This window comes from Prionailurus bengalensis, chromosome C1 (genome assembly GCF_016509475.1).
Source record: "Prionailurus bengalensis isolate Pbe53 chromosome C1, Fcat_Pben_1.1_paternal_pri, whole genome shotgun sequence".
In the NCBI taxonomy this organism is placed as follows: Eukaryota; Metazoa; Chordata; class Mammalia; order Carnivora; family Felidae; genus Prionailurus; species Prionailurus bengalensis.
Genome location: NC_057345.1, coordinates 23,671,061 through 23,687,696, shown reverse-complemented (window position 1 = coordinate 23,687,696; position 16,636 = coordinate 23,671,061). Strand labels below are relative to the sequence as shown.

The 16,636-nt window shown below is 42.0% G+C and overlaps 1 protein-coding gene across 5 annotated transcripts in view; it reads right to left on the bottom strand.

Moving 5' to 3' along the window:
* The window catches only part of ZCCHC17 (zinc finger CCHC-type containing 17), a 62,027-nt gene that overhangs the window by 42,929 nt on the left and 2,462 nt on the right, over nt 1-16,636 (bottom strand). For all 5 annotated transcript variants that reach the window (XR_006296529.1, XM_043574347.1, XM_043574348.1 and 2 more), the window contains exons 2-3: nt 9,546-9,666; nt 2,541-2,598 (exon numbers count right to left, since the gene is read on the bottom strand). Coding sequence is in view for 4 of the 5 variants with exons in the window: in XM_043574347.1 (XP_043430282.1) it covers nt 2,541-2,598; nt 9,546-9,666 (179 nt within the window). In the remaining variant the exon portion in view is untranslated. The remainder of the gene's footprint in view (nt 1-2,540; nt 2,599-9,545; nt 9,667-16,636) is intronic.

Genomic DNA, 16,636 nt, shown 5'->3' with positions numbered 1-16,636 from the left:
TACACCGAAACAGGGGCTCTTGCACTTGGGACCCTTCTGGATCTTACCCTATGTACTTCCTCATTTGGCTATTCATTTGTATCCTTTATTATAAACTGTAGCAGTAAGTATAACATTTCTGGTGTTCTCTGGGTTGTTCTGGCAAATTACTGAAACTGGGGAGGTGGTGTGGGAACATCCAAATATGTAGCCAAGTCTGACAGAAGTGTGGGTAACCTGGGGACTCAATAATTGTAACTGGCATCTGAAGTGAGGGGAGTCTTATGGGATCGAGCCCTTAAATACTGTTGAGTTTGCCGCTACCTCTGGGTAGTCAGTGTCAGAACTGAATTGAACTGTAGGATACCCAGTTGGCATCAGAGAATCGACCAATCAGATAGCTGAAGAACTGGCTATTAATTACATCCCACATTTTGGAAGGGCAATAAAAACAACTAAGGTACTGATGCTTCAGAATGGAGGAATCTTGAAAAAGTGCGAAGTGAAAGAAGCCAATCATAAAAGACCACGTGTTGTCTGACTCCACTTACAAGAAATGTCCAGACTAGGCAAACATATAAAGAAAGAAGGTAGACTAGTGGTTGCCTAAGGCTGGGGCAGGTGGGACCGTAATCTGGAGTGACTGCTAACAGGTATAGAGTTTCTTTCTGGCATGACGAAAATGTTCTCAAATTAGATCGTAGCTGCAAAACTGTAAATATTCAAACAACCACTGAACTGTACATTTGGGTGAAATGTATGGCATGTGAATTACATCTCAATAACACCGTAGGAAAGAAAAAAGAATGTTTCACAAAAGGAATCATAAGGTATGCAACCTTTTGGGATGAGCTTTTCCCCCTCAACATAATTTCCTAGAGACTGATTCAGATTGCATCACGGATACTTCATTCTTGTTCCTTTTTACTGCCAAGTGGTATTCCATTGCGTGTATATGCCACAGTTTAAGTTAGTTTTTTTGTTGTTGTTGTTGTTAATGTTTATTTATTTTTGAGAGAGAGTGCTTGTGAGCAGGGGAGGTGCAGAGAGGGAGGAAGAGAGAGAATCCCAGGCAGGCTCCAGGCTGTCAGCACAGAGCCTGATGCAGGGCTGGATCTCATGAACTGTGAGATCATGACCTGAGCTGAAACCAAGAGTTGGACGCTTAACCAACTCAACTGAGCCACCCAGGAGGCCCCTAAGTTAGTTTTAAATCAATCCTGAGACTGAGCATCTTTTAAGACATTTATTGATTAGTTGCTATTCTTTCTCCTGTGAATTCTTTCCATATTCTTGGCCCCTTGTCCTACTCCTTTTTTTATTAGTCTTTTGCCATGTGTGCTACAAATCCTTTTTGCCAACTTAACTTTGCTTATGATTTTTGAGAGAAAGTTTTTTACTTTTATGTAGTCAAATATCATTCTTTGTTTTTAATTTCTGCTTTTCTTTTCTTTATAAATGTTTATTTATTTTTGAGAAAGAGGGTGCACACAAGAGTGGGGGGAGGGACAGAGAGAGAAGGGGTCCGAAGCGGGATCCATGCTAATAGCAGAGAGCCGGATGTGGGGCCCAAACCCACGAACTGCAAAATCAGACGCTCAACCAACTGAGCCACCCAGGTGCCTGGTCAAATATCATTCTATATTTTCTTCTAATAATATCCTTATAGTTATATTTTTTACATTAATATCTTCGATAAATCCTTAATGTATTATAGCATGAGGAACCAGCAAGTTGAGTTTTTGGATGTACTAGCACTGTGATAGGGCAGAAAGCCAACTAGGCTAGGAAGCAGGAGGTACGGGTTCTAGACCCGGCTGTGCCATTACCTAGCTAAATCACTCTAAGCAGACCACCAGTTTGTGGAACTTGTCCTTTCTACTTAACACAATTATTTTAAGAAACGAGTAAGATTATAGATGTGAAGGGGAATCTCAAAAAATGTTCAACAAAGACCTATCACTTTAAAAACGTAGAGCATGATATATATACATATCTCTCTCTCTCTCTCTCTCTATATATATATCTATACCTCTGTATCTATGTATGTATCTATGTAACATATATGCTATATATACTATATATATGTACCTATATATATATACTTTCTCCCTCTCTCTCTCTCTATATATATATATAGATAGATACATAGATAGATAGATATATCAAATTTGTATTGGTTATGGCATATTCTCATTCCATGTGCCATATATTAGAAATCTCACAATGTTAGCCTCAGAGTGTAAGTAGCTTGTCCTACCCCAAATCGTAAGACCAAAGAGGTCAAGTGACTTGCCTAGGGTCACAGGAGAAATTTAGGCAAGAGCTGGTTCTGGAAGTGAACCCAAGTAGCTATACCCACCCTCCACCAAGTCAGAGAGCACTTCTGAGTGAAGACCTACGAAAATATGGACTGTCATCACTTGTCTATATTCCTATCTCTACACTAAAGACAAAAAGAAAACTACTGTTTGAAAAATGAGTGTCTGTAATCAGGATGTGGTGGGGGTGACAGAAGAGAGTGGAATGGGAGGTCTGAATTTCAAGTTATAAACTCCCACCTTGCTTCCGACAGCCTGGGATTTTGATAAAGGCTCCATAGTCTGTCACCATAGCAACCTATAGAGACAAAAAAAAAAAAACACAAAAAAACAAAAAAAGAATCAATGTCACACAAATGAGAATCTCTCTTCTGTGGCATTTAACCTAGTCTCCCTGAATTTCTACTTGCTACTGACTGCTGCAAAGCTGCCTAAACTTATGTTCTGTCGAATATTCTTTCTGTTCTTTATGAAATTCAGACTGGCAGGTATGTGCGAACACATTAAGAACACCGGTGAGATGGAAGTGTTGTCAGATGGCATGACAGTATCTAGGGATGCCCAAGTCCCACACCTACTGAAATCCCCAAAGGAGGTATTTGAAGAAAAGGAACAAACAGCAAAAAATCTAGTCACACTTTCCATTAGCTGGGACTGAGGCCTCCAATCCTAACACTTAAATAATTTGGGATGGATTATGGAGGACATCCTTTTTTCCTAAACTTCGAGTCAAACCAGACTATATATAGCCTGCTCGATTTCACTCCAAACCAGCCTTGGGTTTTATCAAGACAACTACAGAAAAAGCCAATATACACACATCTGGCAGAACCTAAAAAGATGTAATCCCAGGGAAAAAGAGTTGTCTCCAAGTCTTTTGTGGATAAATCATTATCCTAAACTCTATCTCTACCTCTCATCCATCCTCTAGCCCACCCTCCAACCTGTGGACCGGGATTAAAGTTGTCACTACACTCCACATTTATCACCTAATTCATTATTATTTATCAGGTATTCAATACAATCTTATAAACTTCATTTTTTCAGTGACTTCAATTAGTTGTTTCATCTTGGGTACTCTCTATTTCAGCCTCACAGTAACTAAGAGAAGGGGCATGAACAGGACAAACCCTGCAGCCCTGCTCTTTGCTAATCTACACTGAATGCTCACTACATGTAAAAAGCTGTTCAAGGTGCTTCACATAATCCTCGTGATACCCTATGATATTGGTGCTGTTACCATTCTCACTTGATAGATGACAAAACTTATGCATGGACAGACTAAGTGACTCACCCAGTGTTCAAAGCTAGGAGATGGCACAGCTGGGATTTGAACCCAGTGAGTCTTAACTACATTAGGGCTACTCACGGGTTCCTTTTAATTACACAGTTCTAACACAGAAGCAATGTGACATTTGACATTTCATCTGTTCCTGGGAATGATCTTCAGAAGCGCACACGGTAGGTTTCCATGCTGCAGATGAGGTAGAAGAACACAGGTGTAGGAAGAGAATGGGCTTTGGAGCAAACGATTGGCTTCCAATCCCAGCCCTGCCATTCCTGACTTGTGGGATCTTGAACATGACTTGCCTTTCGGGGCCTAAATTCCCAAATGTATTCACTTTCCTGCTGCAGATAACAAATGAGCACATAAAGTGCCTCACAGCTGTATTTGACACCTAATGTACATTCAATAAATTGTAGCTTTTTAATAATTTATAGTTCAAGACACCGATGCACAAAAAGGTTAGTGACTAGTGGAAACAAAACACAAGGCACAGAACCTAGATCCCTTGATGTCTAGTCCAGTCAGGGCCCCTAACTCCACCAAATACCATTACTCACTTCAATGTTAGGATGGAAAAAGACTTCCATTAGCCTCATTTATTCTATTCTACTCTATTCTATTCTACTCTACTCTACTCTATTCTATTCTATTCTATCCTATCCTATCCTATCCTATCCTATCCTATCCTATCCTATCCTATCCTATCTTATTTTATTCTATCTTATCTTACCTTATTTTATTTGGGAGAGAGAGAAAGATAGCAGGGAAGTGGGGCAGAGGGGGGAAGGAGAGAGGGAGAGGGGAGAGGGGAGAGGGGAGAGGGAGAGGGAGAGAGAGAGAGAGAGAGAGAGAGAGAGAGAATGAATATCTCAAGCAGACTCCACACTCAGTGTGGAACCCCACAGGGGGCTCAATCCCATGACCCTGGGATCATGACCTGAAATCAAGAGTTGGACATTCAACTGAATGAACCACCGAGGCATCCCCATTCACCTCATTTTATAAATGGACACTTGAACTAACTCTCCAAGACACAGCATTAATGGGTTAAGAACCAGAAGTTCTAAAATCCTCTTCTGTACTGATGAATGTGCTACACTGGGACAGGGACCAGACAGTCCCAAAGAAGCAGTACAACCAGGCAGATGCTAGTACTTGAAATCAAGGTAAAGTGGAACTGGAGGGACCTTAGACATTAGCTGGTACAATCCTATCATGTTTCGAATAAAGAAAGTGAAGACCAGAGACACAAAGTGCTTATCCAAGCCCACAGAGCAAGTTGTTTCCCGTAAAATGGAGCCACATGGATAAAGACAAGACTGTAAGTTTTTAGTTACAATAAAAGCAAATCTCTTCTTTCTGGACCAACTAAAGGCTTTTGCTCCACAGTTCTAAAAAGATGGCTGAGGTGCTTCATACTGCATAACCACATTATTAAAGGGCATAGTTATCTCACAAACTTAAAAGAAGCATCTGGAAGTTGGAGCCCAACTCGCTTTGCTGCTGTAAATTAAGACCATCTCACTTTTCAATCCTGAAACTCCAGTGTCACATTACGATCTTTTGAGAAAAGATCATTAACAGACCTTAATTTGGCTTCTCCCAAAAGGAAAAGTTAATGTGTTCCAGAATGGATGCAGTCGAGTGTTCAGTCAGGCAAAGGCATTCTTGCCGATTTCCAGGGCCAGGTGTTTCCATCACTGTGTCTCCTAGGGTGCAGTCAGACTTGCAATGAACAGAATGGCACCTGCTGTAGATGATCACACAGTCTGCCTGGTGTCCCAAGAATAATTAGTCAAATAGCTCAGGGGGAAAAATTCAGCAATTATCTCAACTGAACTCAGGACTTAGGTAAAATGAATCTGCCATCTTCAGATTAGAGGTTGCACTGGCCTTGGAACTGGTTAGCCCCATAATGTGAATGAGAAGCTTGAGGCTCAGAGACCTAAGTTGCCTGTCCGAAATCACAAAGGTAGAAAGTAGCAAGAACAGAAGTTTCCTTTTTACTTTGTCCCATGCTATTTCCGCCTCACCAACACCAATTTCCCCTCCGCATTTCTTTGGCTATGGCTGGGCTGAGCCAAATCCCAACTCCCACTGCTACGCTTGTACCTGCTACCAGGCTGCACTGACGTGGGCACTAAGATGCCTCTCTGAGGGTGGGAGAAGGACGAATATTGGCTTCTCAGCTGTTTGGTTGCTAAGCTTCCCAGCCCTGCTGAGCCTGCTCAGAGAAGAAGTGCTAGGTTACAGGCTGCACCACCAGTTTTTCTTCAAGGATGATTGGTCCTGAGAGGCTTGGGTTCCATTGTATTCACACATTTACTGAGCACCTACAGGCGAGATACCACGTCAGGTACTGTGAGATTAAAACTTTAAAAAAAATTCGCAGCCTACTTTTAAGTGAATTTGAAGTAGTTACCAAGATATATGAGACAACCCTAGCACTTGCTCTCCAGTAACTCACAATCTAGTGGAGGAGACAAATACGTACACGAGTAACAATCCTACAAGACACTGCGATAGGGGCCATAACTGAGAAAGAAACAAAGGACCGTGGAACAACCAGATTTACCGTCTACCTTCCTCCTCTACCTCAATTCAGTTCAAAGAGTTCTTTTAGGGTTCTTTTGGCTCCTCCATGCATTTATGCACAGGTGGACAACTCCAGGTGCAGTTAGCAGAAAGCAGACTCGGAGAGAGGACTTGATTTAAAATCCCAGTTTTAGGGGCACCTGGGTGGCTCAGTTTGTTAAGTGTCTCACTTTAGCTCAGGTTCCTGGGTTCAAGCCCCACATCGGGCTCTGTGCGGACAGCTTAGAGCCTGCTTTGGATTCTGTTTTTTTCTCTTTCTCTGCCCCTCCCCTGCTCATGCTCTCTCTCTCTCTCAAAAATAAATAAACATTAAAAAAAAAAAAAAACTTCAGGGGCGCCTGGGTGGCTCAGTCGGTTAAGTGTCTGATTTCGGCTCAGGTCATGATCTCACGGTTCGTGGGTTTAAGCCCCATGTCGGGCTCTGTGCTGACAGCTTGGATCCTGGAGCCTGCTCTGGATTCTGTGTCTCCCTTCTCTCTGCTCCTCCCTCCTCCAAGAATAGACATTTAAATTAAAAAAATAAATAAATAAAAACTTAAAATAAAATAAAATCCCAGTTTTTGCCATTTATTAACCATTGGGCAATTACTTAACTTTTGAGAGAAGTTTCCTTATCCATAAAACAGAGTTAACAATTTGTTGGAGAGAATCAAAGAGTGTGTCAAAGTGCTGACATATGTTAAGCTTAAAAGTTTTTGAATTTCAATGTAACAGGGTCTTGGGGCGCCTGGGTGGCTCAGTTGGTTGAGCCTCAGACTTCAGCTTAGGTCATGATCTTGTGTCTCGTGAGTTCAAGTCCTACATCGGGCTCGCTGCTGTCAGTGCAGATCCTCTGTCCCCCTCTCTCTCTGCCCCTCCCCTGAGCACGCATGTGTGCTCTCTTGCTCTCTCTCAAAAATAGATATAAATTCATAAGTAAATAAATAGAATTTAACGTAACCAGGTCTTCTTTTAAATATCAGGCACTCATTAAATGTTTGTGGATGGAGGGGCGCCTGGGTAGCTCAGTCGGTTGAGCATGCGACTCTGTTTCAGCTCAGGTTATAATCCCAGGGTCATGGGATCGAGCCCTGCAACGGGCTCTATGCTGAGCATGGAGCCTGCTTGAGATATTCTCTCTCTCTCTGCACCCCCCTGCCCCACCCCCCGCTCACGTGTGCTCTCTCTAATAAAAAAATAAGAATAAATAAAAATGTTTGTAGATGAATATTCTGAAAAATAGTTTCTTCTTTCTGATTTATCAAGCAACTTCTCTCTCCCTAATTCTGTTCACTTCTAAACCATCATTTTTCAAAATGTGCTCCTGAAATACAAGCTAGAACTACCAAGTTCTCTCCAAATATTCTCCTAGCCCATCCATCCTTAATAGTAAAATATATAAACCCTACACTAATTCAAGTCCCACCTCATTTAAGAAGCTGTCAGTCGGCAGCCACTTTAAAAATCTGAGTCAGTTTGTGAAAGGGAACAGCCTCTTCTGTCTTTTGTGCAACATCTGACAAATGAAGGCTTCGTCGCCAGAAAAATCAATTTCATCTCTAGTGCTACTACTTCCTTTTCCTGAGCCCTTGTACCTACCTCACTGATCTTTGGAGATACCTCGGGCCTTAAAGAAAACTATAAAGGCTCTGAAGAGCAGAAGTTTCCTATACGCTAGAATGTTATTAACCTTTGTATCTTGACTTCATATTACAAGTCGGGACTGACTTAACAGGAGTTAAAAGCCACGATTATCTACAACCGACTGACAGACACAAAGTCTGTCCTCAAAGGCTTTACATTATTAGAAGATGAAACTTTTGTGAACCATAAAGCAAGTAGGAATACCACAGGAATGATACTGTAAAAATACGATGGGTACTCATAAGGCAGTAAAAACAATTTTTTGGCTCTACTTTTGCTTTGAGAAGAGGAAGGCAACATTAATGAATTCCTACTGTATCTCAGGCATTGTTTTTACAGATGACAGCTTATTGTACCATCAGGGCAAGCCTCTGGAAGGAGTTATTATCTCCATTTAACAAATGAGAAAACTGAGGCCCCAAAGAGAGTAAGTGGCAGTCTCAAGTAAAAGAGCCAGGACAGGAATCCAGGTTTTGTCTGCTCTCCAAATACAACGCCTTCTTCCTCAAAGGCCGATCGTTCATTGAGTCACCAAAGATGTGATGAGCACCTATTATTTTCTACCCACCTACTTGGGACTGAGATACACGACCACGAACAAAACACTCAGGGCTCTGTCCTCATGGAGCTGAGTATCTTGTGAGGAAGACAGACATTACACAAGTACGCAAATACAGGGTGAGCCTATGTATTTATGGTGGGGCAGAGATCTCTGAGGAGACGGCGCTAGGGTTGAGACCAAAAACATGAAAAGAAGTTGGTGGGAGAGTGGGGTAGTTACAGACAGCATATGCAAAAGTCCTGAGAAGGAAGCAAGCTTAGAATACTCAGAGTTGTAAGGAGGCCAGTGTGGTTGGTGTGTAAGTAGAATGAAACAAAACCACACTGTCCACGTAAGCAGAGGCCAAGTCATGTAGGGATCATGGAATTGTTTGGATGAATTCAAGTACAATGAGAAGCCTAGAAGTGCGAGAAAGCAGCATGTTCAATCTGTTCTAGATGTTATTCTGGCTGCAACGGAAAGAACAGATTGGAGAGGAACTACAATAGACATTGGGGCCCCAGTAAGGCCAGGTCAAGAGATGGCGGGCTTGAACTAACGGGGTGCCATAGGGGTAAAGAAGTATACAGATAAGAGATACATTTGGGAGGTAGTAATGACACAAGTTGCTGGCGGACTGGAGGGAGAGGAAAAATCAAAATCAAGTCAAGAGGAGAAATGAAGGGCGAGACCCAGACATTTAGCATGGGTACCTGGAAGGGTAGTGGCTGCATCTGCTGAGATGAGAAAGACCAGAAGAACAGATTTGGCTAGAAAAGGGAAAAAATTAAGGGGCCCCTGGATGGCTCAGTCAGTGAAGCATCTGACTCTTGACCTCAGGGTCTTGAGTCCGAGCCCCACGTCTGGTGTTGAGATTACTTAAAACAAACAAACAAAAAAAAAAACATTTCTAGAAAGAGAGAAAGAGATAATAAAGGGAGAAAGAAGAGAAAAAAATTCAGTTTAAAACATAAATTAGACATGCTGTGAGGTATCCAAATGAAGATGTCAAGTATGCAGTAGGGAGTCTGGAGCTTAGAGGAGGTACAAGTGGTAGCCAGACACTCCTCAAGTCCTTCCTGTTGGAACTCCAATGCTTAACATATTCTCAAGTGGACACGAGCTCCAGACCCAGCAGCTTTTCACCTTCAGTCCATGCTTAACATAAAGAGTAGGTGTTCAAGCCAAAAGAGTATACCTCTCCTTGGAAAATAGTGTAGAGAGCAGGCAAGTTCTCCATGGTCTCGGGTCTTCCTGAATTCATCCTTAATGTTCTATGGCTCCTCCATTTCTCCTCTGGTAAAGCTAATTCAAGTGTCCTATCACAAAGAAATAAGACAACACTATGAAAGACATCTGCATTAAAGAAGAAACGTGCACATAACCCACAGCTAATCTCTACAGAGTAACAGCATTAGTTAGATTTACCACCATGTGCTTTCATCCACCTCTCTCTTGCCCACTGTGATCACGGTAAGTTGTGGAAACTTTGCTCTCTCTTTTTTTTTTTCCCAATTTGATACCTACCCAAAGGCATTAGTCTGTTTTTTTTGTCTTCTAATTGCTATTATTACTATTCTTTTGTCAAGGGAAGGCTTTTGAGATGTGCGTGTGAGAGACTGAATCTTGAAAAAGGGAATTGTAGTAGCAATAAGAGCTAACGGTTATCAAGAACTTACTATATCCAGGTACTGTGCTAAGCACTGGACATCCAGTATCTCATTTAATCCTCAAAACTCTCAAGATGTAGGTTATATTCTTATATAAATGACAAAAACAACCAGGCTTCCAGAGGTCAAATTACGAGGCCTATTTGACATCAAAAAGCTAGGAAATACTGAAGTCAAATTCTGGCTGACACCAGAGTCCCCATCTGTTTCGTTTTGTTTTGTTCTGGTAGTTATATTTATTTACGTGATGTCTACACCAAACATGCGGCTCAAACTCACAACCCCGAGGATCAAGTGTAGGATTCCCTACCGAGTAAACCTGCCAGTGCCCCCCTACCCCCGCCTGCTTTTAAACACCATGCAAGGTGTTAATCTGAAGTGACTTTCAAAAGAGACAATAGCTTATTTTTTTCCTTATAAAACTAAAAACACACATGCTCATTTTAAAAGTTCAGATGATAATACGTAGTCATAATAAAGAAAAAAATCACTCATCATTCAATTCTGTTTATATTCTTTAAAATTTCTTTATATATATGTTTTTTAATGGAATCATGAAATTATTAACCGTTAATTAACAATCATTAAAAAATATATTTTAGTAATTTATACACACACATACGCACTTGTATGCACCAATTTTACTTATTTATGAATCATGTTAAAATGCAGACTGCAATTCAGTAAGTCCGAGGTGGTGCCCGAGACTGTGCATTTCCACAAGCTCCCAGACGATGCTGATGCTGCCTGAGTAGAAAGTCTCACAGCTTTGGGTGTGTCTGGGTGGCTCAGTCGGTTAGGCATCTGACTTTGGCTCAGGTCATGATCTCACAGTTTGTGGGTTCGAGCCCCACATCGGGCTCTGTGCTGACAGCTCGGAGCCTGGAGCCTGCTTTGGATTGTGTCTCCCTGTCGCTCAGCCCCTCCCCCTCTCGTGCTCTATCTTCTGTCTCTCAAAAATGTATACATGTTAAAAATAATAATAAAAAAATTAAAAAAAAAAAGAAAGAAAGTCTTACAGCTTTGGAGTTGGAAGGGACCTCAGTCTCCTGGTTTTATCAGAGAGGAAACTAGCAGTCCAGTGGCTTTTACCCATGCCACTTTACTCTGCCGAATAAAATCAGTGCTACACAAAGATAAATCTAATGGTACTGCCCTCAGTTCGGTTTTTCCCATTTACATTTGCCAACAGTAAGACTTGAACCTCTATTTTCCCTAGATTTTCATAACCAAATACTTTCTTTTCTCCTCAATTCCCAGCACAACCCCTCACTTTCACATGATGGCTCTGGGTCCTGGTTTTGGAAACTCTACCTGATCTAGAGCATCGTCTATTAACTGCACTGCCTCACTTAAAACAGAACTGAAAGAAATCCCACCAGCTTTCCAAACCCTGGTTCTTGTATCATCCCCAGGTTCCTACATCCTTGTCCTTGAGTTCCATAAGACAACTTTGTACCCTTATAATAAACTCGCCCTTTTCTGCTTAGGTCAGCCACACGTGGTTTTCTGTTACTCTACTAATAGCACATGGAGCGAGGGCAGATTTGTCAGTTCTTGAGAAATGGCTGGTAAACAGGTTAAATCCAGGTATCACAGCCTAGTTGGCTCCTGCCCCTGTCACTTCCTAGCTCTGCAGGCTCATCTCCAGTCTTCCCCTCTCTCTGACTAGCACCTCTTATCTCACATCCTAAAACAGAGGTTACTGACCTGAGGCCAGTGGCTCCATCAAGAGACTTTAATTCCTCCAGCTCCTGGAGCACTAGTGAGGTATAGAGTCCATAGAGGCATCAGCAGCTAGGACAACTAAATTGAGCTCAAACATCTTAGTCTATAACCTGTTCCTCTCTACACAAAGGTCATGGAAAGAGAAAAAAAGAAAAAGAAAAAAATCTAAAGTTGATTCTTACAGATTTCTGCTGTGGTCAGTGTAGGAATACATAACTTAAAGCTCTCCTGTTGGCTCCTGCCACAGAACAGGAGCCTGAGAAACCCTATGCGATTCTTCAAGAAGGAGAGTGGCATGCATTAATGAGGGAAATCTGGAAACATGACAGTAACAGGTTTACAATTTCAGGAAAGTAGCAGGTTGCCATTTTTAAAAATGGACCTTGATATTTTCTTTCAAATTGTGTCCTATAAACACCTAGAGTTTTATGGTGGTTGTTCAGAAACTCCTCAACCTGAGTTTATTTGTAAACAGTCAACTCTGAAATATCTAGGGACCACAGGGTTCAAGAAAGCCAAAGAAGTAGGGCTGGAGGCCAACCAACCAGGGGAGAGTCCTCAAAGGAAGGGGGAACACATCCCCAAAGAAACCAACTTCTGGAGGTCCTGCCCAGAGCAGTTGGGAGCCAGTAGTTTCTCTTCAGTAATTAGTAAGAGACTGTTTATTGCCAATTCCCACTTGCTCTCCCCGCCTTGGGTTGGACCATGGGAGCAAGGAGGAGTGAAGGGTACAGGAGTGTATTCTGCTTGGATCCGATTTATCTATTAAGCTTCTAAATAAGATGTCATTTGAAAAAAAGAGTCCTGCTGTTTTAAGAAAGTTTATGAAACACAGATATAGTCAGTCCAGTCAAATAGGACCACATCTGTAGACTTAAAAGAGCAAGTAAATTGACAAGGATCGAGGTATACCATTTAGAGTTGTTTTGCAATAATTCTAGAAACAGAGTATCTTCTTTAAGTGCTTCATTTTAAGTGAACGTTTTTTAAACACTGTAATGTGTGGGGAGGCAACAGGGACCCAGTTACTATCCACCCACTTCCCAAAGCAAGGGACAGAGCAAGGAGAGTGTGGGGACGGGAGGTGTGGCAGGGGAACGAAGGCCCAGAGTGAGGTCAGAACCTATATTGGGTGAGGAGGAAATTTGCAAAGATCAACCCAGTGTGAAAAGGAGCAGGGTAATGATGGCATCCACATATTGGGCTGTCCAGAATGATGACAGGGCCTAAAGACTAGAAGAAGTAGGGGCGCCTGGGGGGCTCAGTCGGTTAAGCGTCTGACTTCGGCTCGGGTCATGATCTCACGGTTTGTGGGTTCAACCCCCCGCATCGGGCTCTGTGCTGACAGCTCAGAGCCTGGAGCCTGTTTCCGATTCTGTGTCTCCCTCTCTCTCTGCCCCTTCCCCGTTCATGCTCTGTCTCTCTCTGTCCCAAAAATAAATAAACATTGAAAAAAAAAATTTAAAAAAAAAAATTTAAAAAAAGACTAGAAGAAGTGATGCAATGTTAACTTTCTGATTATAGTAGTTACAGTGTGGTTATACAGGAGAATGTCCTTGTTTGTAGGAAAACTAAAGTATTCAGGGATGATGGGACATCAGGTCAGCAACTTAGCTCGCAAATGATTCATAAAAAAAATGTTATCTGTACTGTACCTCCAGTTTTGTGACTATTTCAAACTTGTTGTTTTTTTAAATGTGCATGCGATTAAAAAAGAAAAACATCCTGCTCTCCCTTCTCTCAAGCAACATGAAGCTCATAGAACAATATTAAATTGGTAAGAGACTGTTTTTTGTTTTTTGAGAAAAAGCAACATGAGCAGGGGAGGGCCAGAGAGTGAGGGAGAGAGAAAATCCCCAGCAAGCCAAACACTGTCAGCTCAGAACCCACCCACCCGCCCCACTCCCCGATGCAAGGCTCAAACCCATGAACTGCGAGATCATGACCTGAACCGAAACCCAAGAGTCAGATGTTCAACCGACTGAGCCACCCAGGCGCCCCAAATTGGAAGATATTTTAAGGCATCTTTGGAACTTCATTTCATGTGTCACCTTACTGATCTGGCCAAGATTGTTGTTGTTGTAGTTAAGTTTGTTTGAATTTAGATTTGTTGTGGTCGTAACAGAACAATAATAACTAGATAGAACCCTAAGAGTTAAAGGGATTTTAATTTATCTTTAACCTGTGCATACGAATTGAGAGGAGAATCAGTTGATAAGTAAAAATACTGGGATATGAGCAAAGACAGAATGACTCCAGAGCCTGCATTCTCAACCACTATTCTCCATTGCCTCAAAAGAATTCACAGTGCACATCTAAATCTTGTGAGAATTTCTAACATGAACTAAGTCCCAACATTAGAGATTCCAAGGAGGAGTCATCGTCAGAAGGGCATTATTCATGGATGAGGCTATGATGAGCTAGGTCTGGATTAATTCATCTAAACATATAACCAAGGATCATTTCTTATTTGGTCTTCTGTTCCTCATACCTGGTATGCAGTAGGTACTCAAAATTTTGTGGGTTTTTTGTTTGTTTGTTTTTAAAGTTTATTTATTTTTGAGACAGAGAGAAACAGAGCATGAACGGGGGAGGGGCAGAGAGAGAGGGAGACACAGAATCAGAAGCAGGCTCCAGGCTCTGAGCCATCAGCCCAGAGCCCAACGCGGGGCTCAAACTCACGGACTGCGAGATCGTGACCTGAGTGGAAGTCGGACGCTTAACCGACTGAGCCACCCAGGCGCCCCTGTTTGTTTGTTTTTGAATGAGTGAATGGCCTCACTATACGCCAAACACAGGGAAAGAAAGAAGGGAGAAAGCATTCTGGTCTAAAGAATGTAGAGGAAATAACTTCCACCCAATATGTTGGCTAGATCAGAAGGGGGAGATTTTCAAATGCCACAATGGTAGCCAAACTTCCTCCTTCCCACCAACTTGACAGAATGACTATCTGAGACAGATGCTTCTTCCTTTTTGAACTTCAGTCATGGATTGATTGAGAAAATGTCCAAAAGCAAGAAAGAGAATAGTAAAGTGCAAGGAAAAACACAAAAAACAGACTCATAAAATCTGAAAGATGAAAAGGAATCATTCCCCTCATTACTTTTACTTAACTGAAAATAGGGCTAACAGAGGTCAAGTGACTTGACAGAGGCTGCTTACAGCTAGCCATTGGCACGAGACCCCATGACCAGTACTTACGCTCTACCCCACACTGTTCTTAGTCAATAATCCTGGAGGTCCTCTCCAAGTCGTCTGATAACAACAGCTAGTGTTCGAGTATTTATTTGCTGTACGTTAACCTAAGAGCTTTACTTGTCTTAAGTAATTTGATTCTCTTTCGGACCACTCGACAAGATAGGCAATTATCATTGCCACATTATAGATGAAAAAGCTAAGACATGAGAGAAGCTAAGTAACTTACTCAAGATTACAAAGGTATGAATGATGAAGATGGGATTCATATCATATGGACATTTTTTCTTCCCTTTCTAGATTGTGGAATTCTTCTGTGCATGCCCTTGTCTTACACAGTATCATATCCATCCCCCCGCAATCTGCAGCGTCTAGCACAATGTAAAGCACACTGAAATTTAGAACTGTCTACTGAAATACTGAAGTACTTCGTTTAATCCTATTTCAAACTGTTAACTCATCAGTTCAGCACATTTACCGATGTTTATGCCAGGCTCTGTGGTAAGCACTTCATAAACCTCCCTTCAGGCCTTAAAACAACTCTACAAAGTAGGTATTCCTGTGTACAGACATGAAGTAAGTTGCCCAAAATGCATGGCTAGAAAGAGACAAATACTAGGCCATTCCAAGGGTCATATGCCCAGGCCACTGTTACTACCCCTTTCAACACAGTCCCTGTCCTCACAGACTTCCTAGTCTGGCAGGGATAATGGTAACCATTTGCAATGCAATGTGACCAGTGCTAAAATAGTGGCTAGGTTCAAAGTGCTGAGAAAACAAGAAAGAGACCAAGGGTTTGGAGGACACAGGGAAGTTTAAGAGGTGACAACTGAAGAGGACTTTAAGGATAAATGGAAGTCCTATAGCAGAGAACACTGTTCTTTGACCTCATTAGAACCCTAATCTATCGACCTCTACTTTCTTCCAACTGTTAGCCCTCTCCAGCTTGGACTCCATAGCCCATCATTTTAATAATACCCTGACCGCCCTTTAACTCCTTGTCTTTACAGCTCACCTGTCTGGCATGAGTGAAGTATGGTTGCAGACAACAGAACCCATGCTAGCTAAGATAAGGCAAAAGGGAGTTATCGCCAGGGATCATGTGGCTTACAAAATTACTTGAAGGGCTATGGGAGCAGGCTCTGTTAGAACTTACAGGAACAAGTCCTAACCCGCAAAATAAGTCTTCGCCATGATCAAGAAAGTTATGGCTATCATTGCAGAAAGTCACTAAACCAGAAAGTTGGTGACTAAAGAGACATCAGCTCTGCTATGAAATCTGCCAGCAGAATTGGATGGCTCTCACTCTCTTTGTCTCCACATCTAACTCAGTTCCAAATTCAATTCTCACCTTAGGTGCAAAGGAGTCTACAAAATCGTTTTTGGCATCTCAGAATTTTCAGTAAGAGAAGGCAATGTGCGCTGCTTTGTAAGAGGTAGAGGTAGAAACGTGCGCTGAGCAAGTCAAACCCACAGTCCTCACCACCATACCTTGGTATGTTTTCTGCATGCCGGCACAGAATAGCCTGATGTTGCTAGAAAAAAATGATGATCTCCAACCTCAAATCTGCAAGACAATTCTACATTTCTCTGGTCACACAATTCTCCCACGATCTACAACGTCTTTCACACCTTCTGCAATCTTCTCAAATCTCTGATCTCCTCTCACTCTAAGCATATGATCACATCACCTACT